At 40.8% G+C, this 27,478-nt stretch overlaps 1 protein-coding gene across 3 annotated transcripts in view; it reads left to right on the forward strand.

The window, feature by feature from the left end:
- Positions 1 to 27,478, forward strand: part of LOC311263031 (E3 ubiquitin-protein ligase SH3RF3-like) — a 113,743-nt gene that overhangs the window by 80,187 nt on the left and 6,078 nt on the right. For 2 of the 3 annotated variants that reach the window (XM_084362874.1, XM_084362875.1), the window contains 5 exons: positions 2,514 to 2,822; positions 3,423 to 3,538; positions 7,897 to 8,067; positions 13,547 to 13,824; positions 18,116 to 18,441. In XM_084362874.1, the coding sequence (XP_084219000.1) occupies positions 2,514 to 2,822; positions 3,423 to 3,538; positions 7,897 to 8,067; positions 13,547 to 13,824; positions 18,116 to 18,441 (1,200 nt within the window). The remainder of the gene's footprint in view (positions 1 to 2,513; positions 2,823 to 3,422; positions 3,539 to 7,896; positions 8,068 to 13,546; positions 13,825 to 18,115; positions 18,442 to 27,478) is intronic. The other variant, XM_084362876.1, reaches the window with a different exon arrangement.

The raw sequence follows: 27,478 nt of genomic DNA on the forward strand, positions 1-27,478 counted from the left end.
CACCTAATGGTCCTGCTGAACGAGGCTGGGGAGGCGGAGGGAGTCAAATTGCGAGCAGCAGGTAGTTCGGGAACATTGAGAAGCAGTGTGAGTGTTGGAGTAAGCAGAATTAATGAGCAGCAGCCTGCTTGTAGCGACTGTACAGATGAGTGATTGGACGGTACATAAAACATGTGACAATAAAACTACTTCCGTGCCAACCTAAACTACCGGAAAGCCCCATAACTGTCAAACACACTTAATAATCCGTCACCGAGCTTCCAACTTTAGATTTTTTTTTTTCCCGGTTTAAAATCAAGATGTGCTCACAGCCACAGGGCTGAAAACACATTGACAAGATGTCATAATAGCTAATTTATGGGCTTTTTCTGCATTTTTTTAAAATACTGCAACTTGCTGCTCAACTGGATGTGTAGTGAACAACACCCATCCTCACATTTCCAATACTTCTCTCATGCCACTCTGATAAACAAATGTCTGCTCTGCCTTGCTAATGTGACAAGTGGAATTACAGTTTGAAATGTCGAGTTGTAACTAGGCCTGGGTTTATAAAAATCCATTTTCCGATTCAAATCCATCTTCATCTTCAGGCCTCAATATTTGCCTTTTCCCATGGATGCTAGTCTGAAATTAACATCCACCGAGCACCAAATGCAGGCAGATTTTCAGATTTTCTGATCCGCTCAGTGTCCACAAATGAGTTTACCAAGAGCACAGGAGTCCCTTCATCCTGAATACTGGTACACAATGTGAAGTTTGTGCTCTTTGTCAGCAAACACTTGTCACATTTCAGTTGTGTAGTGCTCGTAAAATGAGATACAGTTTATCACTCAAGTGAAACTGCGTCAATAAGTGTAAAACCATCATGGCATCACCTGTTGCTTTATGGACTACTTTCGAAACCTCGAGTTTGGCATTAAGCTCTCGCCGTCATGGGTTTTTGGAGGCAGAAGTGCCCATATTTAGTCAAGAGGGTGGAAGTTTTACTCTAATAGAGATCATAATTTACTAAATCAACATCAATGCTTCTTTGAAGAAAACTTGAAACTAGTGATTGAGACGTTAAACTCATTAGGAAACTGTTAAGTGAAGTAATAAATCAAGTAGGAAATAGGGTCATTTTCTCATAAGCTTACTTAGCAAAACTAAGCAAACTCCTGCACCTCTTATTAAAAACATGCAGTAACGGAGTGAGCTGTGGTTCCTAAAACCAGCTGTTTATCCTTCAAATGTTTTAAAATCCAGAGCTGTGAGCAGACCATCCGATGCACAGCTAATTATGTTCTCTGTGCTCGAAGGAATGTTTACTTCTTGTTTTTATTTGGTAACAGTAAAAAGGCTGCAATCACCCGGTCATGACATGCAATTAAAATAGTTGAGGATGAAAACACAATAAAGCTAAAAGCCTATTTTCATTGTGGTCCTCATTAGAAAACGGTAAGACGACAGATCTTCATTTCGCCCTGCATTACTTTTGTGTTTTGTGCAGTGTGTTGCACAAATCCTCTCCTTGTTGCTCTCTCCGTAAGCCCTCACTTATTTTGTATTTAATTCTGCATCATTGTCGGTGTGTTGATGAAATTGCAAAGATCAGATATTGAGTTTGCTGTTTTATTCCTGAAAGCGTCATTGAACAGAAATGAACACGAAAGGGAAAGGGCTGCCAGGGATGTTTTGGATTAATTAACTTGATTAAAGATGTAATAGGTAACATCTCTATATCTTGTACTTACATTATCCAAAATCTTTCCAACAATTGTGGATCAACAGTGAGGAAGGAACTCGGCGAAAGTGACTGAACGTAACGTGAATAAAACTGAAACGTCACCTCATCCGTGAACATTTCTGCCTGAGTCACGTCAGGTTTTCATTAGCAATGAAGACAATAACTCCCATCGTCCTACGCTACTTTACGATGTCATAAAATTAGGTTTTTTGTTTCACTGGTTTGAATGAGAGAGCAGAAATTACATACTGTGTGTTTAACAAGGAGGCATCAGGGATTTGGTGTTTCAATGTGGCATAAAATTGAGTTGAAGGGATTAATTTTAAGTGTTACGCTAGTGAGGACTTACATCATCAAATTCTCAGAAGTGAACCCTGTAATACTGTTCTGCCCTAATGTATGTTTTAAAAAAAGTTGAATTATTTTGCATCTTAGGTAACTGAAGCTTTTCACGTGTCAGATTTTACCTCAGAATGACCTGAAGCGAAACCTAAAGTGAGGAGAGAAAGACTACTCCTGCTGAGGGAAAGTGATGCTTATGTGTGGGAGTGTTTGACAAAGAGAGACAGTGAGAGTGTGTGTTACACAGAGCGAGTCTCACTGGACCAGTTGTTGTAAGTGATGATTGTTATGCTGCTGGTTTGAAAAGCTGCCAACGAGAACAAGCGAGGAAAAAGGCCACACAAACACACTTCTCCCTGTGTGTGCTGGAGATGTTGTTATGGATGTGCACCACGGAGGACTGAACGCTAACACCTGAACTTCTTTTCTCCTCCTCTCCTCTCAGTTAAACGAAACAGCCAAGCAGCTGATGGAGATCGACAAGCCCACGCCGACTAACGCTCCGGGTCCGAGTTCTGAGCCAGCGCCGCTGGGCCCCTGTGCTCCGGGCCCTTCTCCTTGCGCCTCCCCGTCCAATGGAAATGGCTCTGGTCATCGGAGAGGCGAAGGAAAGAAGAACGCCAAGAAGAGGCATTCGTTCTCGGCGCTGTCGGTCAGCCAAAGGGCCGCCCAGCTCAACAACAGACACAGTATGGAGATCTCCCACCCAGTCCTCATCAGCTCCTCCGACCCGAGGGCGGCTGCACGCATCCAGGTACACACACTTACACGCACACACAATCTGCAGTTAGTATAATGTATAGCAGAGGTGGTATTCAGACCCTTTAGTTGAGTAAAAATAGTGATAACTCATTGTTAAAACATGTTGCTTTACCTAGTCAAATGTTTGGTAGTTGAAGTTTTGTATGTAAAATCTTAATCTGAAAAGCAAAATGTTGAAAATACTCAAGCGCAAATGACTCAACCCAAAATTAAGAAAAAAGATATTTTTGCAATTCAAAAAATAAACTCCCTGTAAAGTATCAAATGTAATGGTGTCAGTTTTTTTAAGCAGCCTCACACGTTTTTTTGCTGCATTTCTTGCGACATACCAGCACAACATATAAGCTGATGCAGTGTCTACAATCACAGCGGATTTCTTAAACGGGCTCCATATATGCAGTACACACACGTGAACAGTTCGTTTTAGTCACTCTATTTGATTTCATTAACTGATTCCCCAATCACCCACTCTGACAGTTCAATGTGAATAAAGAGACACATTGCTTTTAATTATAGTGATTGCCTCTGGATGCTTTCAGGTAATATTTTATTCTAAATGGAAACCAATCACTCTCCGTCTTTGTGTCTTTAGGATGCGTCTCACCCGGGTCCCTCTCCATCCTCGGCAGGGGTGCTGGTGCCCCCCAAAGTGGCATCTATAACCTCTGAGCTGCTGGCCCACGCCAAGGTGCAGCTGCCGCTCAACATGTGAGTACACCTCAGGGTGCTGTCAGCTCGCCCACCTGCGACCTGGCTCTTTTAGTCCCTCCTTCCATCCGTTCGCTCTGCTTTTCAACAGAGTGGATGTGTGCCTGAGATCCAAGATTTTTCAAATTCGCCTTCTGGCAGCGTTAAAAATATTTCCTCTTTTGTGCCCGGAGTTATTGGCCACGTTCCACCACCTCTGCAACCACATTTACTCCTCCACTGGTCAAGGATGAAATCCCCCTCAGAAAAGAAAAATACAGTCACACAGCTTTACCTCAGTTGTGTGATGCTTACATCAGGGTTTCATAACTAGGCTGTCAACAGCGCTGGCTTATGCATTTTATTGTACAGCAAACAACAAGGCGCTTAGTTGTTACTCAGAAATTCCTTTTCTGGATGCACATTTAGTTCAGAATATGTGAAGCTTTCGTGTGTCAGCTTTTTAGAGATTTCAGGGATTTTTTGTTTATTTGTCATTGGACAGACAGTTGACAAGAGCAGAAGAAGACATCGGGATGACATGTGATTACATGATCAGCATCTTAAACCCTCTAGGCTTTCCAGAAACTCTGGCAGCAGCTTTTTTCAGTTATTTTTTTATTTATCTGTCCAAATTTGCCAAAACGTTCCACATACAGACAATGAATAGTGAATACACAAGACAACCAAAACTAGTTTACACAGGCTGCAGCTGGAAGAGCTCTGCTCTTGACATAAATTACCTCACAGGCTGATTATTTCTCCAATGGATTAGGAGCCAAAAACCACCTGACACACAGTCGCAAACACAATTGAATTCTTGTGGAAATGTAACCTCACCGGTCACATCCAGATGGCCCCTGAGACGCCAACGCTGAGCGAGACTGTTCTATAATTTACCTCGTAATTAATCTACCAGGTAAACTGCCAGAAAGATACGGGTATCTTCAAGGTGAGTGTGTGTTTGTGCTCTTGAACTTTCTGTCTTTGAGCGGACCAATTTAGAGTTGTAGACCCCGAGAATGAGGACAGTGTTGGATATTTTTGGAAATTGAGGACCAAGGTAATTATCAGGGCTGAACGAGCAGTTACTTTGACAGTGGAAATGATAATTTTTGCATTTCATTTTCACTGAAAAAATGTTTTTAAATTATATTTTTGCTGGGGTCTGTACCAAACAAGTGCCCAAAAATATGATTTGTAGGCTGGGCCACCTCTGTAGCACGACAACCTCATTACCTTTCCCAACGAGGTTAGACCCGTGTCCGTTTGTTGGTTGGTTTGTCAGCAGGATTACATAGAAGCTACTATTTCACACAGATTTCCACAAAACTTGGACGGAAGATGGGTCTCAGCCCGATTCTCAGAGAATAATGCATGGAGCTGGGTTAAAAAAAATATGTCGTAATTAGGTGGCTGGTATCTATGAGTGAGTACAATTTGATGCCGATCCTGGATCTGCTGAACTTAAATTATGATGAAGCAGTTATGGTTGGCTTAAAATTTTGAGTGATACAGGGCTACAGGGTTACTTTCAAAATGCAAAATGCAAAATATTACGTATTACTAGTTACCTACCTGTCTGCGTAGAGCAATAAATGAATTATTACACTACTTTTTAGTTGCTTTCAACAAAATGCCCAAATAAGCTATATAGAACAATTAAATAGCCGAGATCTATTCAAATTAATGAATAAAATATTTTCATTGTAGGCTTAATCATATGAAACACAACAGACCTACACCTTCTATAATGTTGCTTATAATGACACGACAAGACAAACATCTATTTTCTATGCCTTTTCCACAGTCCAGAGAACAAGGAATGCATGGGCATGTGTGATTCAAGAATGTAAATTAAAGTGGGCCTGGAGGATTAGGCTTCATCATTAGTCCTACGAAATATGATTCATCATTCACACGGAGACTCAACAAAGAACTTAGAGGCTCTGCTACCTTAAACACACGCAGAGCCTACGGTATATTAATATGGTCATGCGCAGTGTGGATGGACTCCTAAAAAAACAACAGTAAGCGCTTCACTTCGGTCGGTAACGCGGATTGTGACGCATTACAAAGCAATATTAAGTTTTGTGTGTGTGTGTGCATTTGTGCGTGTGTGTGCTGTTTATTGTGGGTGTCTTGCCTGCAGGATGTGAGTCAAATACAGCAACAGTGTCAGCTTTAATAATATCACCTTGCAAGTACCACTAGGTACACACACACACACAAACACACACACGCACACACACAAACACGCTGATGAGGTCGGACGTTTCCATCTTGACCTGGCAACTATTCCTGTTGCCATGGGGAGACGGGAGACAGTCCCCACATCTGTTACCATGACAACGAGGAGGCAGCGCACACAGGGCTTGTTTACTGTGTTGGTCATATCGTCTTCTGTCTGTGAGTCTGCCACTTAATACTACGAATGTCTCCAGACGACAGGACCAGAAACTCATTTATATGGTAACACAGACACAGTACACAATTTATTTAATGCATAAACATGGTCACATCACATTGTAGTAAGATGCTGAGTACAACATTTATCAGCTTACCTGTTAGCAGGCAGGTGAAGAGGGACGTATAGATTAGAAAACTGGAGAAAGCAGCATGGAGGCCAGTGGTTACTTTTTACTTTTTTTTATCTTTAATTTCAGTCTCTCGTTCAAACTCAGCGCCAACTGAATGATGTGTATATAGATATACTGTACATTTGGTAACACTTTATAATATGTATCATATCATTAAAATAAACAATTATATACAATTAACGGCAAATTTACAAGCAATGACATGCTTTTATAAACTATTTATCACAATTATTTATTGGAAAGTTGCAATTGATGTTCATAATACTTTGTAAATGGTTAATAAACACTGTGGAGGTCATTTATAAACATTATTTGGATGAGCTGCAACTAATGTTTTTATCCTTTACAATTACTTAATAAATGTTTTCTGAGTTATTTTAATTACATTTATTAATGATGGTTATTATGAAGTGTTACCCATGTCACTAAGTTCTATTTAGCATATAAATAAGTTTAATACATTTAAGTCAGTTTAAGTCAGAAGTTCAATTTTCATCTATTTTCTGGCACCAATATTATTTCCTAAGCCGTTATCGGTCCTGTCAAATACAGATAAATACACAGATTTACACTTTGGTCTTCATTATTTTCTCGATGGGCGGGGGCCATGACCTCAGTATTTCTAAAATCCTGGCTACGGCCCTGCACCCAGCTGTTATGTTTCCATCACTGCTGATCGAAGCTGGAGCCAATAAATACACATGACTACTGCAGATGAATGCCTGTATCTCAAAATTTTCCATTTCCATTTCCAGTACTTCTCAACGTGCAATAAATGCATTCAGTTAAGCTGTCAAAGTAAAAAAAGATTGATGCCTTTAAGGGCCCTGAGACGACAGGCCAATTAGCCGATGTCAGAGCCGTCGGTGAACGTCTGAGGCCGTAGTGGTTGCAGTGTGCCCTGCACCGTTGGCCCTAGTCGCCCCTTGTCCGCAGCTTTTTGGACAATGCATTTGCATTACTATTGTTTTTTAAAACAAGCTTGTCTTAACTTGGTAAAAAAACATCAAAATGAATTGTTCTTGCATGATAAAGAAAAGGAAACCGATGAGTAATATCTGACGTGCATATTTACAGTTACCACCCCCTTATTTCCATCCTTTTGTTTAAATAGAGAAACAGGCTTGAAACACACTGGAAACAATGGGAAGTATCTGGTGGGAGGACCAGCCTCCACAGTTCCTCTCTTCGTCTTGACAAAGATCCTATTGTAGATCAAAATGTTGTTTGATGGATTAACAAAGGAGTTGGTGGAACATCAAGAGCGTGCCGGCTCCGCACTGTACTGCACGCTGCACGTTAAACAACTAAAAATAAGATGTATAAAATATACACTTCTGAAAAGTCTTTTTATTATTTATTTTGTTAAAACAATGACGAAAAATCTTGAAATCCGATACGATTTTTTCAACTTGTTACTCACAGCTAAACAAAGGAAAGTGTCATGAATATTCTCGAGTCATTTTGTTGATACCAGAGGAGTCTTTTGCGTTCTGATTCAAGTTAAAGAGCCCTGAAATTTGGTATTCTCTCCTCCCTTCTTAACACACTGACAGAGATTACTTCTTGTTTTTCAAAGGACTGATTTGCTAATGTTCTTCCATTTGTTTTATTCATTCATTTATTTGCATTATGCATTTGTAATAGCTTTGCTTACTTTGCATAATACACATTAGGGGTAATCCACATGGGAGAAAATTGGTATTTAGTGAAGAGCTTCTTGATATTTCCTGCACACTTTATTGTTTCACTCACTTTCACATCTTGTCTGTTCACCAGATATCTGGCTCTATACGCCTACAAGCCCCAGAAGGCTGACGAGCTTGAACTTAGGAAAGGGGAGATGTATCGGGTGACAGAGAAGTGCCAAGACGGGTGGTTCAAAGGCACCTCGCTGAGAACCGCTGCCTCCGGTGTCTTCCCAGGGAACTACGTCACCCCCGTGTCCAGGTCAGTGAGCTCAGGCTTGGGCATGGGGATGCTGGAGGGAAATATGCTGATACAAATCCCAAAGGGAGCTGTTTGAACACACTATTTCAACTGATTTTCATCATTTACAATTAGTTTATGAAAGACGGCAACATTTTATTGATGGTAAACATGTAAAATTTACAAAAACAGTAACCGATATAGGCAACGTTGTGACACCCATGAAGAAAGTCCCCAAACTCCCTTAAAAGATCTATCAATTTTGTGAGTTGAGGAGTAAGGAGAGACTTTATAAACACTGTGAAACGCCTTCTACAAGAAATTCTTAACTGTTAGAGCTTGTTAATTCGGCAAATGTTACACATGAAGATATTTCCTCCTTCGTCTGAAAAGTATTGTATACGTATGTCAAGACGCATGCCAGGTGTGAACTGACCTAAAGCTGTCCACTTTTGATCGGATCACTCAGGATGGATGTTGATACCAAATGTGAACAACCTCATTGTTCTTCTGGAACATAATAAACTACCTCATCACAGGTGAGAGGGCTGCTGGGTCGACAGAGACGGTCAGGGAGTTTTTCTTCGAAATTCAATTCAGTTATGTTCAAAGGGGCTTTATCTGAATGGAAAACAGACATTTAGAAACCAAAGTGTGCCAAACCAAGTGTGAAATAAAAACTACAAAAAAGGTTATAAACATAGGAATGTTCCTTCTCTTTTTGCATTGAAGCCAACACAATATTAAACATTTTCGTATGCAGTTTTTAACAGCTGTATTTCAAACCTGCGCTCCATCCATCACTCAGTTCATTTCGATTGTTCACGTGAACCCAGCAGTGCAATACAATCAGACTAAGGCCCCTAATTTTGTCCTCACATAAAGGCGGTGGAAACGCTTACACAGCCGTTGTAATTTGCATTGTAATTTTTTTCCTGGTAATTTCCCGGCTCTGACTGAACCGGCATACAAATCAGGCTGAGCGGTGCAATTTTGCTCCTTCTTATGGGATGTGATTGCGCACGTGTTTCCACGTACTCACTGTGCCTCCCGTCTCAAAGGCACGCCCCAAAAAGCAATTTCTCTGGCTTGAGCCACAATCTGCAGGTACTGTATTCCTCATGCTGGTGATTATAATGTGTTCTTCCTACTTTAGGCCAGTAAAACTACCAGTAAGGAGCTGTAAACTACTGTGAACCACGTCCCTTTTCACTTTTTAGGTGTAACAATGTGAAAAGCAGTTTAAATCAGTCTAATCCTTTTGAAAAGGTTGGATCTGTTTTTGCAAAACGACAAGATAAGTTTTCACTGATTTGGCTGACAAAACAACTGATTTTAAGACACATTGTGAAACTTGCCTGTGAAACGTGGAGAGAAATCACCCAAAATACACATCTACGTCTTCATATTAATTCATATTTCTGTCCAGAACATTTGCAAATTATTGCGTATTTAACTAGAATAGCACTGAGTAGAGCACATACCTCCGCCACGGCCCAACAGTCCCCAATTCTTCATCGAATTATACTCACTCATAGATACCAGCCACATTAATATGCCTGATTTTTTGCATCACGATCCATGCATTATGTCCTGAGTGATTTACGAAATGACAAAAATAACCTTATTTTGCAATTTTAAAGAAAGTGAGAAAATAAATGGATCCGCACCAAAAGTTAATGGGGTGTATCCTGTGCTGAGACTCATCTCCCATCCAAGCTTCATAGAAATACGTTCTGTAGTTTTTGTGTAATCCTGCCAACAAACCAACAAACGAACACAGGTGGAAATATAACCTCCTTGGCAGAGGTAATTAGATAGCCTCATCTGCATATTTAAACACAAAATATCAATCAATCAATTTGTTTTACTCCTGTTGTGTTTTATTTTCATTTCTAAAAACTGGACTTTTACAGTACATATCTCATTCTCAGAGCCAGAAATCTTCCCTTCAGTAGCACTTACATCCACCAAACTTTCCAGTTTTATTCCTGACTATAGTCAGTGAAGATTTTCACCTAGGGTGTTGTTCATATTTTATTCATACCCTGATTTACATAACATTTGCTCATAAAAAACATGCAGAAAATAGATTTTTTATGTCTGTTGCCAGTATTTTCTGATTTATGGAATGATAATAAAAAAAATAGATGTCTAATGCTTTAGTGAAAACATTTGACTCTAATGTGTCAACAAAATAAAACAACAATTTTTAACCTGGCTTTACCCAACGTTCAGATTACTGGAAACATATGCAAATCAGTGCATATTTAATTAGATAATGCATAATTTGCATATGTGAACTTTATTTCTCAGAAAACTTGCAATACAAAAAACAATCGTCTTATTGTGAGTAATGAACTTGGGGAGTTTCATGGTGATATCTGTTAGTTAAAGACTCCACCCTGCTCACCAAGTTAAACACAATGTTAAATACAAAACAGCAGTCGGTCGATGCCGGCTCTGTTGGGCTACCACATACTCAGCGTAGATCATTATCATCATCATCATAATGATTCTCATCATCCTAAACACTGTAACTCATAGCTGTTAAAACCAAATAAAACAGAAAAATGAGTGCACCAAAATCACATTGGGCAATTTAATTACCCTCGTTATTCCCGTATGCGTGAAAACATTTGCAGTGGCTGTTCATCTAATCTGTATTCTGCTCCATGATGCAGAAAGAGAAAAAGACGGAGCGGAAGAAAATCAAAGCAAGAATAATAGAAAGAGAAACAAAGTAGAGGGAGAAAGATAATGAGAAGATGAAGAGGAAGATAGAGCATAGACAGAGAAAAGCATGAGAGAGAGAAAGGAGGGTAAGAGACTGAACTGGGAGGAGAAAGACAAAAGGCGAAGAAGGTAGAAAGAGGTGGAGAAGGATGGGAAGAAATTGAAATGGAAGGTAGTTGAGAAAGCAGCAGGGTGGGGAGGAGGTAGAAGGAGACGGAGAAAGAAAAGGAAAAAGAAAATGATACAAAGAGATGAAACGGCTGCAAACACAGCAGGTGTCCCTCTCCAGTGGATATGAATGGCTGCTTCACACTCTGCAGTTATGCAATCTGAGAGAGAAGCAGAGAGAGAGAGAGAGAGAAGGACAGGATGGGCGAGTAATCAAATGAGAGGCAATTTGTTATTTTTACGCAAGCATACCCTCTCCTTCTTCCTCCTCCCCTCCCTCCCTCCCTCCCTCCCTCCTTACCTCTCCCCCCTCCTTTGTCTGCAGTGCAGCTCAGAAATTTCTCAATATGATAATGAGAGGCTGCCAAAGATGCACACACACACACACACACACACACACACACACACACACACACACACACACACTCTCTCACATACACACAATTTGTAGAGTTCGACCAGGCGGCCAAATAGGGATGTCAATCTTTCTGAAATGCAGATTGAATATTTACATATTCACTGTGGAATTTATTATCAAAGTTTGACAATTTCCTCAGATTCCCTGTAAAAATTCATGAATGTTGTTGGATTAATGTTATCTTGGATCCTATAGAACCAATCACAATGTTTGTTACCTCCGCCATGGAGGTTATGTCTTCACCTGTGTCCGTTGGTTGGTTGGTCGGTTGGTTTGTCAGCAGGATAACACAAAAACTGCTGAACGGATTTTCACGAAACTGGGGTGGAGGATGCGTCTATGCCCAGAATGGATCCAGGAATTAACAAAAATGTTGAAAAACACCCTATCTCGAAAAAAATTCCTGGATCCGTCCCTTTATCCAGATCTGCACCAGAAATTAACAGGGTCTATTCGGGGCAGAGACACATCCTCCACCCAAGTTTTGTGGATATCTGTTCAGTAGTTTTTGTATAATCCTGCTGACAAACCAACCAACCAACAGACAGGGCTGAAAACTGAACCAGAACAACAGAAACAGACAAGTTTTCTGATTTCACATTTCTCCACAATGCAAAACAACTGCCAGAGCAGGAGCGACTGTTTTTGTTGCACTTGATTTGGTCCATAATCAAGATTTTTAACACGTCATAACGGAATGAATGCTGCTTCAGAGGCCTCAACAACACAGTTTTGCTCATGTATGATTGTCTTAAAGTCTTAAAGTTACTGATAGTAGCCTTAAATACCTGTATGGACATTTACAAGTCATGTTTTAAAACCCAACAAACACAAAAAGCAGCTAAAACTGGAGTTTACGTGCGTGCTGCCTTTAGAGAACATTAAATCAAAGAATCTGTGAATGACTTCACTGTGTCCACTGGTTCACATACACACAAAAAGAAAGCCATAACTCTGTGTGTGTGCGACAGGAAGTCGATGGGCAGCCATAAGAGTGTGAATACCGTCGAGTCAATAATGTTCTGCTCACTGTTCTGCCATTCAGCACTCTGCAGCCTGCAGCTCCATATATGTTACAGTGGGACACTGTGTCGTGCTGATCCACCGGCCAGATAAAAGCACCGAGATCACTCACTTTGACAGAGGATAATAATACTGTTTGCAGCTCCTGCTCTGCTATTATGGACTAAACACCGGCTATTAACATCTTGTAGTACACATTCTGCAGCAGCGCTGCGAGGCTGGACTCAGACACAGCGTTGCTTTGAACAAATGCTAACATCACAGCATGCTAACATGATGACAGTGTTAACGTAATAAACAGGTATATTGGTTACCATGTTCAGAAGCATCATTTAGCTTGTTAGCATGCTAGGATTCGCTACTTAGCACTGAACACAAAGCGTACGCTCCATTACATTTTGGAGGCAAATCTTGTACTTTTTACTCCATTACATTTTTTTGATAAATTTAGTTACTAGCTGCAGCAGAGCGAGAGTGGTGAAATTTTTAAAAGAAATCGGATTTAAATAGAAAAAGACAGAAAAATGCTGAAAGCGAGATCCTATAATCAGCTGACCCATAGAATATAGTATGGGCTATACATACATGTATATATATTTATATTTTAAATATTTGTAGAGGTGACTCTCACCAGAGTAAAATGTAAACATGATATCTTTACTTTTATTCAAGTATGGCTGTGGGCTACTTTTTTACAACACCGCATGTATCATTATATTGATAATATTGCAATGTTATTTTAAGGCTTGTCGCCCAGCAATACTGAGAACAGTGTTCTTCAGTCCTTGTGGCCTCCTGTCCTGCACATTTTAGTTGTTTCCCTGCTCCAACACGCCTGATTCAAGTGATTAGCTTGTCATCAAGCTCTGCTGAGGCCTGATAACAACACATTAATTTAAATCAGGTGTGTCATTCATTAAAAACATGCAGGGCAGGAGGCCCTCAGGACCAGGATTGAAGAACACTGTTTTAGAGGAAAAGCAGATGGATCAACAAGATCATTAGGATTCATCATTTGGGCACCATGTGTTGGTATATCTGTTCCAAATGTCACGGCAATCCTTCAGAAAGGTTGTTGACATACTCGTCTTCAAACCCCTGTTTCTAAATCAAAATGCTTTTTTGTATCATCTCTCTCCGCTCTCTTCTCCGCAGGGCTCCATTTGGAGTTGGTGCTTCTCGGGGCTCGTGTTTGTCCAGTCCAGTCGGTGGAGGAGGAAGTGGGTGCAGTCAGGCGGGGAGTAAAATCTCCGACCCTTCGTCCCCAAGCTCCCCGGGGCCCTCTTCATCCCGACCCTCCACCCCGCTGGTAAACTCAACCAACTCTGCCAACAGTCCCGCCTCTTCGCCGCAAACTGCCGCCGCCCAGCTGAAGAACTGCCTGCGCTCCAGTCAGCACACGGTTAACCAGGCACGCACCTCAATGCAGCTGGGTGAGCAGGAACACACAGCAGAAATACACATAATGTGTTTTAATTATTAAGCATTTTTTTTTAAATTCAGAAGTTTTGTTGCAGTTTATTGATCCACCCAAATCACATGATCCCTGATTATCATAAATTAACATAATGGCAGAGCCCCACCAAGAGGAAACAAGTAAAATATTTATAATTATCTCGACCAAGAAAGAAAGAAATGTGAAAGGAGAGGTGAATGATGTTGCGTCTCTCCAGAGGAATGTTAAAACAAAGCATTTAATCACATGAAGATGTCTCTGTCTCTGGTAGCTCTTTCAGCTTCATGCTCTGCAGTATCACGCCCTGTGATAAGAGTGTTCACTAGCCTGCAGGCCTGAAGGAGTCCAAATCATTTGGGACCTTGCAGCATTTTAGCCCTCTTGGTCTCTGATTACAGAATAATAGAATATTGATCAGTCATTAATTCAAGTAGTGAAAATTTGCTGGCATATGCTCAGAGCAGCCTCCTTAACCTCCATTTTCGTCAATGCTGTTCAAATCAGAGCTTTGAAAAGTTGGATGATTGCCCAAAATGAATGAGAGGGATGAGTTTCAGTCATCATCATTACAATGCATCATCTTCACGTTCATTTTGGGCAATCATCCAACTTTTGGGGATTGCACAAAATGAACAAGGATGAGATCCAGTTAGTTGCATTCACTTACTTACTGGTCAAACGTTTGTGGAGGCTCAAATCATTGAGATTGTTGAGCATCTCTCTAAAACCATGGGCATTAACATGCTGCTGTAACAGCATCTTTCACAAGATTTTGTAACCTGGCTGCAGGAATTTGCTCCCGTTCAGCCCCAAGAGCATTAATGAGGTCGGCCAGTGGTGTTGGCTCGCAGTAGTTTCAGTTCCAATTTATTTTTAAAGGGCGTTGATGTCAGGGCTCTTTTTAGGCCGGGAACAAGGAAAACAATTTCCAGAGGACGCTGTCATCAGTGGTGGACTGTAACAGAAACATTTACTGAAGTACATTTACTCAAGTACCACACTTCAGTACAAATTTGAGGTACTTGTGTTACCTATAAACAATTTGTGCTACTCCAGAAAACTTTATACTTCACTGCATTTGTTTAACCATTATCATTTTGTTGCTTCTTTGATTTTACATAGATATGATCAACTTTTTAAATATGATGCATTGTTGTAGATTAAAGGCCCCACAGACCCTCACAGGAGTTTTAAAGAGGCTCTGTGGAACTGAAACAGCTGAAAGTGAATATGATCAAACAGGAGATATCTAAAAGTACGAATAGGGATGCTGGAGACTAAACTTCAAACCACAACAATGAAGAAGTAAGAAGCTCCAATATTAGTGGGAGCTGAACGCACAGAGTCTCTCAGGTTTCCTGCATAGACATGAGTTGAGTCTCACAACACACGCTTGTTTGAGGGAGAGATGGGGGTTGTCATGGAAAAGCCGTGGTCGGGAGACGTCACCACAGCGGAGGGTGGAGGGGCTTTGGCCCCACTCCAGAGATGGTCCATCCCAGGCGCAGCGCAGCTCAACTCAACTCGGCATGATAAAACTGGTGATGGAAATGCAATTTGGCGCGGCTTGGTTTGACTCTGCGTGACAGAAGTGCTGGCTGAAAAGCCCCACTACACTTACCACAGTCCTAAAGTGTACCTGCAAAAGTCAGGTCCAAGCCGCCAGGAAGAGCACCAGGCTTTGAAGCCAATTTTCGTAGTGGCCATGTAATTACATCATCATGATGTGCACTGTGGCCCAAAAAGACTTTTTCCCATAAGCTAACATTGTGAAAGAAGTGTCTGTAAAATGACGGATAAATTTTTTTGAGCGTCACCACATCTGCAGAATTTGATCCATTCGGTCCAACAAAATTTGGAAAGTCAGAGAAGAGCTGCATGATTAAGTCCCTTTATCCCTATTCAAGTTAGCTGGGCGCACACTGACGTCGAGGCAGATTCCTGCAGTGGAAAAAAAAATGCATGTCTTTTGCTCTGAGGCTTAAAACTCTTTATATAATGATTTTCTGAAGTGGCCATAGAGTGAATGAAAGGAATATTCACTTCTGGAACTGGAGTCGTTCAAAAAGTTGAGCTCAATAGAGACGAACAAGCAAAGGGCAGAGAATATGTTTGAGATACAATGAAATGCTGCAACAATACGAGGATTGTCATATTGTCTGTATTAGCAAAATGCCTTCCCTGCCAGTGTTTAGGATGTTTTCGAGACAGGATCTGAAGCCCTGTGATGTTGGAAGCAGGCATCATGCGCCCGTCCACACTCTTACCTTCCCTCTGCACTGTACGACCCCACTGAATCATCGCTGAACATAACCACTCTTGCAGAACAGCTACAAGAACATACTGTACCTCGCAGTGGAAGAATTGCAATAATTTAGCACAATTGCAGTGTTCCAACATGCAATCAAACATGAAAGCTGTGCACATACGCCGCGCACACAAGACACCATACAGTAGTACCGTTGGTTCCTGCCATGCGTGCACACACGTGCACACAATTCTCACCAACGCTCACACCTGTCTCGGCATCATATTGGCCTTGTTCCCCACTAAGAGCCCATTCGTCTCTCCTGCATCCCTTTCTCTCCTTCCCTTTGTATGGTTTCTTTCTCCCTCTGAGAAAATAATGGCGAAGGTTTCTTTTGAGAGTACGCACTGTGAGAACACTGCCAAGAATAACACACACACACGCACACGCGCACACACACACATAGGGACATGTGCTCTCCCACGTACGTATTCACACAAACACACATCTGAATGACATCACTGTTTTTTGTTTTATGGAGGCGTAATGACAGAGCTTCATGCCTCTCTCTGTCCACCTCTTCCCTTCCCTCTCTCTCTCTCTCTCTCTCTCTCTCTCTCTGGCTCTCTCTCTCACGTACACACAAACAGACACACACATCTGGTCTCCATTACAAGATAAAGTATGTGCATAGTTCTGGCGTTTAGTGGTTTTATCACATGACCAGCGCGCCTCTCTATGGATTTCTGCCTGAGTACTGCAGTGTGGAAGAGCAGGTGGCTCGCAACCCTGTGTGTGTGTGTGTCCGTGTGCGTGTGTGTGCACGCATGCTTATGTGGGTGTGTATTTCTGTGTACTTTTATCCTCATGGGCACCAAATGTACTCATACAAATTAAAGGCTGAGAAAAGCTCCAAACTCAGGACATCGCAGCCAGTTTTTGTTTCTAAAAGGGTTTTTTTCAGAATTAGATCCTCGAGTTAAGTTTAGATTTTTCACAGCTTGTTCTATTTTTTAATATTTTTAGCAACACATTTTGGATCTCATCCTCTCAGATTGGCCTGTTCTTATTGTGGATGTCCGTTTTAGTCGGAACAAAGATGTGCCAGTGAGGCGAATTAAACTCCACACATTAAATAAGTAATTTGTAAATAACTGCGTTAATCTACTGAGTCTCTTGTGTTTCTCTGCCTTTAGCAGCCTTAAGCTTAAGCCTTTATGACTTAAGCAGTAGAGCCTATCAAGTAATTGCATTTTGTATTACACAGTATATAGAAATAGACATAACAGTAATCTAAAGTTGGGAAAACAATCCAACAGAGAGGCTACATACATTGAAAGTGCATTTGTTTTTATAATAGTGTTAAAGGAGACATATTATGCTCATTTTCAGGTTCATCATTTTATTTTGGGTTTCTACTAGAACATGCTTTAATGCTCAAAAAACACATCAGTCTTCTCATACTGTCCAGTGCAGCAGCACTGTATCCCCCTCTGACTGAAACGCTCTGTTTTAGCCAACAGCAACAGAGCAGATGTGCTAAATCAATTCTGACCTGCAAACATAGCTGCTAGGCGTGAATTATGTATGTGTGTGACATGGTGACATAGCGTGATGTCACAAAGTCACAGAATTAAAGGCAGGACTACTGATGAGGTGTTTCAGGGGCAGCGTTTTCTGTGGGAGAGAAGAGCTTCTGTTGGTGCGGACTTTGACCGTTTAACCGCCAAGATGTTTTACATGCACAAGAACCTATATAACACACTGAAGCAAAGGAAAAAACTAAAAAGCATTATAAGTCTCCTTTAAGTGTCTGACAGTACTGAACATAAAGTGTATTCATGCAGCAGCAGGTGGACCAGACAGACCTACAGACCAGAGTCATATAAGATGATTAAGTCTCATATCATAATAATGATTAGTATCGATGAATTGTCCAGCCTGACTGCTGATGACTGATGGCTGCTGCATTAAAAGCCTCTTACGATCATCCTCACACGTGTGTTTGTGTCTCTCTCAGTCCACAGTCCTCCTGCTGGAAGTCCAGAGCGCCCCACAGTGGCCCTCTCCCCCCTGCGTCCACAGAGTTCCTCCCCCTCACGCTGCCCCGGCCAGTCGGGTCGTCCTCTCTCCATGGTGTCTCCGGGACCCAGCTTAGGGCCCTCGCCCCTCTCTTCACCTGCCTCACGGCCCCTCCTGCCCCTCTCCTCCCCCCTCTCCTGCCTCACGCCTCCTAACGTGTCAGCGGTGCTGCTCAACGGGGACTCAGCCGGCCCCCTGCAGCCGCCTTTGCCGGGCCCTTCCCACGTCAGCACCCAGGGCGCCCTCGCACCCAAAGCAGAGAAGGTGAGCCTCACCCTCATGAATAACCATTATCAGCCAACATTCAACAGTCAAACTGTGAAAGGTCCTTCTTTGAAATAGATAATAATATTTCCAGAGCACATTTTCTCTAATAGAATAATTAGACGTCTTACTATTTTAGTGCAACTTCTATCATTTTCTCCACATGTATAATCAGGAGCTGAGTGCACTAACTTATACTTATTTTGCAAAGTGAATTATAGGAAACTACTTGCCGAGGTGCATGAAGACAAGACAAAAACTGGTTTCCGAAAAATGAAAATTGCAGCTCTTGCTCATGAAATACGTCTTTGAATACTGATTGGTGCAGCCTGTTGTTATATCTGAAGAAAGAATTTGACCAACTAAGACATCATAATCCATAATGTGCAATCTGCGTATGGATTTCTTCATTAATCAGTTAATTATTTGGTTTAAAGATGTAAGAAAATGAAGAAAAATGCCTGTTACTATTTTCTAAAGCCCAACATGTCGTCTTCAAATATCATCAACACTTCAAAATGCAAAAAGTATTGATTTACTACCACATAAGACAAATTAAAACTCCTCACATCACAACTGAGGAGCTACAACCCTGATTCCAGAAATAGGTGGGACTTTGTGTAAAACATAAATAAAAAGCAAGATTTAATCATCGACCCTGTCCTGCACGTTTTAGATGATGCTCCAGATTCAGAAAGATCATATAGTACTTACGTAGATTGTTGATTGTTAAGGATACACAATAAAGGACCAAAATGCAGACTCCAGGCAGGCAAATGGTGAAACAGAAAACAGCTAGACGGTTGCATGTTGCACGAGAAACAAAGTTCCACATTTTTAAATGAGTTTATTTTATCGGCAGTCTGACAGATGCTGATAATTGGAAAAACGCTGCATATCAGCCCCCATCATCAGCCAGGCCGATAATCGGTCCATCCCTAGAAAAAATCCACAGTCGGGCATCTGTTTTGCGGTGAATTCAATAAGGCAAAACAAATATTGAATGTGTGTTGTGAGTCCACACCTCCATTTAGAGAGAACACAATCCATCTTGTTTCAGACCTCACAGATAAACGTGTGAGGAGAAATAATCCACGAAGCCGCTTCTGCGTCCTTTGACGTTTTAGTCATCCTGTAAATAAAACTCAATGTATATATATGTGTGTGTGTGTAATTAACTTCAACACCACGTCAGGTGAATAAATCTGAGATGTGTTGTGTGAGAGGTGCCAGCAGTCCTCTCCTCCCTCAGTGAGTGTCATTCACACAGGCAGCTGGCACAAATGCTGAATGCCGTCCTATATGTTATGAGATCTGCGGCGTTAAAGCTGTGGATGTTAAACCGGGGCCGAGCTGACAGTGAAGGATGGCACCGAAAGCTCGCATCTGTCTCGGCTCCATTTGTTTCACTGTTGGCTCCACTGTCTGGGACAGCTAATCTATGGCTAGCTGACAAACAGCTCATTGACTATGGAACAGCAGGCAGAGGCCTTGTTTACATCGTCACACCCGAGGATGGCTTGAACTTGGATTCAAGATTATGACTCATGTACTGAATATATCTCATAACAGTTGGAATGGAGGATGGTTAAAGTACTGTATCACATTAAAGAATGCTCCCATCTAATCACAAGTGGAGAATATGTTTTTTGTTCATTTTTGTTTGTTTTGGAGGGATTTTTCTCAGCTGTCTCTAAATCTTAAGTGATGACCTCCCTCTCTCAACCTTAACGAGCTGCTTCTATACCCGAGACAACCTCTCAGTATGGATTTTGCTGCTGTTGTAGCATCCAGTTATGATTTAAATGCTTTTTCAGAAGCTTTTTACGCCCTGACAAGATTAAAATTCTGGAGGAAAACGAGAATACTTGTCAGTTTTTGGGCTGGGTGGCTTAATAGATCACATTTTAAGATACCAAATATTGGCAGGAAAATACAGCTCTTGTCAGTCTCAGTCCCAAAATACTTTATCATCATATCATCCCTCTAAATAATGTCCAGCCTGACCCTCTTCCCAAACCCGTACTTTGTTGCTTTGAGCTCTGTAAAGCAGGAACATCAGGTTCGAAGGCGATGAGGCCGCACAGAGTCACTCTTTGTTCCAGAGGAAATGATGAAGCAGCTATGATAACAGTCTGGCAGACACAGTTAGGATAATCTCTGTTGGACACACTGTCACACTGTCTGGAGCTCAGCCAGCATTACAGACACATATCACGTTGGACATTGAGATGTGTTTGTAGACCATTTCCAAGAAGTCTGCACACGCAGGGCAGCTGCCAACTACAAGGCTGTCAGAAGTGCTTACAGGATTTCAGCAGGTCTGGAAAAGTCTGAAAATGTCTTCAGATCCAGACCCCCTCCAGTCGAAACTGTGTTATTCTACTTGTTCCTGCAGAGGAATGTTTGCACCCTGAGTTTGACAATAGAAGACTATTTTCACATTCAATGCTCAAAGTGTGAATTTTCTCTGTGCTCAGTGAGAATCTGAACTTAGGAGGCGGGCCTACGAGCATGGTTTGTGACATCACAAATGTATGGAAGCCAATCCTGGTCCAATATTCAGCAAACACAAGTGTGATATTGAAAGTTTCTGCAAACCACTGATACGTTCACATTTGTACGTGCCGTATTGACATTTCTACAAAACGAGTCATATCCAGCCGTGTTTGTGTTGACAAAACCAGGTATTTTTAGCCAAAACATGATCTTTCCCCACCCTAACCAAGTGGTTTTAGTGCCTAAACCTAACTCGAGCATAAGCACAGAGTTGTCAAGATACAGACAGATAAAAGTTTCAACATATCCGTGGTTTGCACCAGCATCTATTCTGGATTGGGTTGAGAAGGAGACATCTCATGTCCAGCAGTTAAACTAGTTTCTGTAGATGATATTTAGATGAAAATATTTTACATATTCATATATACTGGAAATTTAGTGAGAGAGAAGATGAAGTTGTAATTTTAAGGATTTAAACTCAAACAAACATTCAAGATTTTTTATGTATTTCTTAATTAGGGCATTCGTGAATATTATTAGTAGTCATCGACTAATCCTATAAAGTAGTCGAATATACAATTAACCACAAATTCTCATCATAAAGGTCTCAAATAGAAGGTATAGGAGAGTCCTCGATGTCACAGTGATACCAGTCGACAGCAGTAACAGTTTGACTGCTTCCTTGCAGGGAGAGCTGGTGTTTTTGCTCATCCTACTACCTTAAAGTTTGTTTATTTAACATGAAATAATGCAGAAAATGATAGATCAAATAAGTAAATGTTCAACACCAATGGACGGTATGTCCACCTTTGGTTAGGAGAAGGCCACCTCAAAGGCTCTGACTCTACTATGATGTGTTTTGATGTCTATTTTTACTGCCAAAATCTCAAATTTGTCTACAACAATGCACAGTGTCAACTAAAGGTTTTGATAGTATACCCCTCGCCTTAATACATGTGGAGAGGATCCTTAAGGCCGTGAGCTTAGATAATACAAGCCTTACGTTCTACTTTTACTTTGTGTTATTTTGTTTCCACTTACTATATTCTGGTGACCGCACATTTTACATTTACTGATTCCCAAAAAAGGCTTTTTTTTACACCCCTCTGGCATTAAAAGTATGTTGACACCCTGGTTCAGTCAAGACAAGACACTCTTTGTTTTAGACCACCAACCTGACAGCTGTGAGCAGGAAAGTGCATCAAGCAAAATAACCACGATTCAATTGATGAGCACATTTCAGTGTATAGCCTTTGTCCTCATTTCACTCTCAGATTTGTCATTTCTTTTTAAAGGTTTTTCTTCTCTTTTGCATAATTTTAAAAGCATTTAAAGAGTGATGAGCGTGGGTGAGTAAATGATAGGGTAATTAGCTCAGTGGGTGGACGGAAACTGGCATCACTCCTATCAACCCGGAGCAATCCAAACACCCCTGTGTCACAGCAGGTAGAAGAAATAAACGACTAGGGGTTCAGATCAGCTTCAGCACCCTGCTGATGTGCTGCAGAGCAAGGCACTCCTCAAAAAATTAGACCCAGCCTGCATGACAGATTAAACTGTGAGTGTGTGCTGCCATCTGATGGTTGGTTTTGGAACAGCAGCAGCAGTTTGACTCACACACACTCACAGGAGGCAGATTAAGCTTTTAAGCCTGCAGATGAGAGAGGAGAGGGAACGATTATTCACTGTATTCTGCTGGTTTCAGGCCCACCGCCCTCACTCCCTCTTTCTTTCTACATCCTCTATGCTTCTGCCTCTCCATTCTTTCCTTCTGTATGTCCTCCTGTCAACTCCTTCCTCTGTATCCCACCATTTTCTCCCCTTCTGCGCATCTTTATTTTCCTCTCCATCTTCTCCTCCCTCGCCCCAAATTAAGATTCAAGCAAGCTGTATTTGCACGACGGGAAGGAAACCGAATGTTTCCAAAGCAGCGGAGCATTTTATGTGTGTGCATTTCAGACAGTTAGATTTATGTAAAGTTAAACATAAAGGCTACACAATCCTGCATTTTGTGAGGAATAATGAGGTCTTGGTATTTAGGGAGATGCATATCAGTTTGTTTTCTATAGTGGATCTGCTGAGTCGAAGTGTTTGTACAGCCTCTCTTGCTTTGTTAGCACTTTTCTTCTGTGCTGTCTCGACTCCACACTAACTGTGGTCATTAGAGCTATGAATTGTTATTGTGTCCCTTTTTAATTATTTGATTTTGGACAGATATTGTGGAAGTAGTTTGTCTCTTGTGTTTGGTAACAAGTGTAGTTTGTCAGCGTGGATGTCAGCACATACGAGTTCAGTTGTTGGAGGGTACAATAAATGAATTTGGTTCTCTGGTCTTGTTTAGCAAGAAGGCAAAAGTTCTCATGTTTGTCCATATGTTGTTTACAGTTTAGATTATTAAAGGGGAATTCCGGTGTTTTTTAAACCTGGGCCCATGTTACACGTTTTGGTGTGTAAATGATTAATACTTAATACCGTCCAGTAGATCGCCTCAGCCGCAGTACGGGCTGCAATGTTATCCTTTGGGGCAACTGCGACCGTCAAAGTTAGGTCCACTCAAAGCGCTATTTTGGGCGCTGACAGGCTGAGGTTGTTATGACAACATTACAGAAGCGATTCCTACAGATAATAAGTATAAGATCCTTTTTGTAACCAGAAACACAAGTCTCGTTCAAGGAGAAGTCTCATTCTGAAATCTCACGAGGTGTTACAGTTGTTGCCTCATCTAGATTGTCAAAATCAGTTAAATATTCAGCCATGACTTCCTCTAGCTAAACTCCAAACTCCTCTCGCCAACTCTGACTCACATTTCCACTGTTGTCTTCCTGCAACAACTCACCTCTCTTAAGATTTTAGAGCAATTGGGGTTTAATTTACAGAAAACGTTTCTTACTCCATAGTAATGTCTATCCCTGAACTGAACTGAACTCAGACTTTGTTAGTGTTTAATCAGAGTTTGATTGCACCATCAATTGGTTAGCTGATCAAAAGAAAAAACAATTATTGTTATGATGGTTTGTCATTAATCAAGAAAAAAATACCAATTATTTGCTTGTTTAAGCCTCTCAAACATGAGGATATGCTGCTCTTCTCTCTTTTATACAACTGTAGATTTATAATTTTGAGGAATTTTTTAGACAAAACAACTTATTTTACAATGTTACCTTGAGCTTTAAGAACTTACAATGAGTGTTTTTCCACTATTTTTCACAATCAATAGACTAATCAAAAAATGTAATTGATTAAAAAAGTCATTAAAATAATTAGTTTTTGCAGCCCAGAGCCAAAATTAGATGTACTGAGTTTCAAGTAAACATCTACTTTTAACAGCAGTCATGAAGGACGGGCTCAAACTAGCTAAATTTACAAGACCTTTTGCAACAAACATTAGTATTTCGTTCCATTCAGAAGCATTTTTCCATTGGATGATGTTTAAAACATTTATTTCACCAACTATTTGATATTTTTTGATATTTCACCTGGATTTGCAGTACTGGCATTAAACTGAAAATTTTAGATGTGGTTTCTTAGTCAGACTCTAAAATGACAATAGGCACATTGTAGAGGATAAAAGGTGCCTTGTAGCAAATCCTGCAAAAGCAAATTAATTAATTAATTAATTGCAGGGGTTCAGGGATCGAACCATCACTAATGGCCGCTCTACCTGTTGAGCCACAACGACTACATACATGTCTGTGTAGCATGAAGCTCGCATTTATTTCTTCAGCTTGCAGATTGCTCTACAGGTCCCTCTTCCAGTGGTTCAAGCTGTAAGTAGAGTACACATGGGATATACAGCAGAAAGCCTTATTTGTGTCTTATTTTACATTTATATATAAAACTGCTCCCATTACGATGTCCTGGAGGCTTCTTGTTGAGAGCTCGTAAAGTTCAATATTTCTGACACTTTATAATAAACATTAAATGTGTATATGTGTCTTCATCCCTCATAGAAATACCTTCACACTAATCAATATCGTCTCTCTGTCAGCCTACAAATGAACAAAATATCAAAATGGTTACACATTTTGGCTGGTTGAGTAGAGGGCAACAAGATGTCTTTGACATCCAGATATCACCCAGTTTTCAACTAGAAATCAGCGTTGAAATTCTGGTTGATGCTCGCTGGAAAGTGTTACGTGTAATCCAGATGCAGTTGTAAGCAGTCAATCTTCTCAATTAAAGAGAGTGAACATCCCGATGGTTGTGCTGCAAAGCTAACTTGTTTAAAACCTTCCATTTTTCCTCACAGACTGTGGTTTGTCATTTAGTTGTTTCATGCAGTGAGGTGCAAATTATACGGACAAAGCTGATGGTCACAGACCCAGTGTTTGTCTGCAGCACCAGCTCTGGAGCCCTTTGTGCTCGATACTTCACTTAAGTTAAAATGTGTTCTTTGTCTTCATACCCGTCTGTGTGCTGGAGCGTGCTAACACACCAAACAGTCTGCGTGCACTGTGGCTGAAGATGCTTTCCATACTGCGACTGACAAATGTTGATGATATTTGTATTGTTTGCTGTAGTTTGGATGTCATTGAGTTATCAATGTCAGCTTTTAATCACCATGTTTTTAACGCGTCTCTTGGAAGCAGAGTTTAATTAGTTTTCTCTTGTTTGATAATGAACTTTGGAGGAGGACGGTGTGGTGCTCACTCTCCTCTCTGCTGCTCTCTGTTCTCCAGATTTAAATATAAAACCACAAGGCCTTTGTTTAGATAAACAATAACAGAACAGTGTGTATTCTGAGTTTCATATTATACTTCCATATTTACACCACAATGCTGTGCCATGGCAACTGTCCATCACTGTGTCGCAAAGACAGTGTTTGATGGAAAATGAATCTAAAAAAACAAACACAATGATGCGTTATCCAGCAGCCCACATATAAAGGGAACAGATGGCTGAGGAGGAGACGGCGCTGATATGGAGGCTTCATGCATCCACAAAAAATGTAATTATGCTCAGGCATGCTCTGTATTGATCTATGAGAAAAACACACAAATCACACATGGTATCACACAGAGTTGAACTGAATGGACAGTATTATACAGCTCCTCCAGAATCAAACATGAAGGGAAAGACGTGAATCTGCTTTTATTGTTTATTTTTGAGACCGACAGTAAATGTGCATTCAGCTCGTTAACTTGTGAGGTTACAGCTTTGCAAGGCGACCTATCGGTTTAAAATATGTATCGTGACTGAGCAGCAGTCATTCTGTGAACACTTATTGTTAGAGCAATAATTACTCCCATCACTACTGCTCTCTCCTCTCTGAGCCTTGAGTGAACAAGAACAAACAGAAGACTCAAGCTCGCTTTATTTTGATGTGATGGCTGACCTAGAACTACCTGTCCTCTTCATGCAAAATAACCCGCGTGACACATTGTTATGTGAGGTGAAATGAAAAGGCAGAAACTGTCTTTCTGTTTTGAAACCATTTGGCAGAACATCACAAATCTAACAACACTGTCATTTCGTTTTTGGTTCTTTCAAACTGTGGAATAGCCCAAAAAATAGTTCTGTAATATGAAATCTGCCATCAAATTCTGTGTCAGTAAACACTGTTTTTTAAGGAATAGTTCAACATTTGGAAAATAATAACTGTTTTCCTTGCAGAGAGTCAAGTGAAAAGATTGAAATCATGCTCTTCATTGTGCACTCACATTATCCCAAATATTTCCAACTATGTTCAAATGCAGAGATTTCTATATAAGTTGAGACAAAGATTTTTTTTTTTTTAGCAGTGGTGGTTGTTTAGCCACAAAAACAAAAACTCCCATAATCCCACACTGCTTACATCTTATGTTTTGTTTTAAATGAGGAAACCCTCATGACAGATATTACTTATTATGCGTTTGAGTCAGGAGCATAAATATTAGAAGCAGGTGGGAACAATTGGCCTTGCTCTAACTTTAAAAAAAAAAACCATAATCTCAAAAACTCACAAATTAACACGTCGTATCTTGTTTTTTTATTCGTACACAAACAGAAATGTACAAAGGAAGTTACTTACCGTAACCGTTTCTTGGCGAACAACAGCGAGGAGCGTTGACTTGCAGGGTCTTGTTATCACATGCTGCTCAGAAGTACTAGGTGGATAAATTAACTGTTGTTTGTCAAGACACAGTTACATATCTTTATGCTAAGCTAAGCTAGTTGTCTCCTGGGTCCAGCTACACACTAACACTCAAAAACAAAGAGACTATGAGTGCATCACAAACACTTTCTAAACAGAGGTCGGGGTATGGATAATTACAAAAATTGCAGGGGACATGTCCTTTGTGTCCTTTCAACATAAATGTCACCAAAGCAGCAGCATACAAAAGATAATGTCTCTGTCCTCTGCTAGGCCAGGTGAGACTGTGTCCCTGTGAATACTGAGAGGAGGATGACTCACCTTGTTTACTCTCTGTCCACGATGAAACAAATGTGCTTTTGTTACCAGTTTTATTCCACCTGTCAGATGGTGTCAACGGGAAAATATTTTTCTATTTGTTTCATGAATGTGTTTTTTGATGAATGTGTAGGCAGTGTATTTGTG

This window comes from Pagrus pagrus (assembly GCF_965226575.1).
Source record: "Pagrus pagrus genome assembly, chromosome: 9".
In the NCBI taxonomy this organism is placed as follows: Eukaryota; Metazoa; Chordata; class Actinopteri; order Spariformes; family Sparidae; genus Pagrus; species Pagrus pagrus.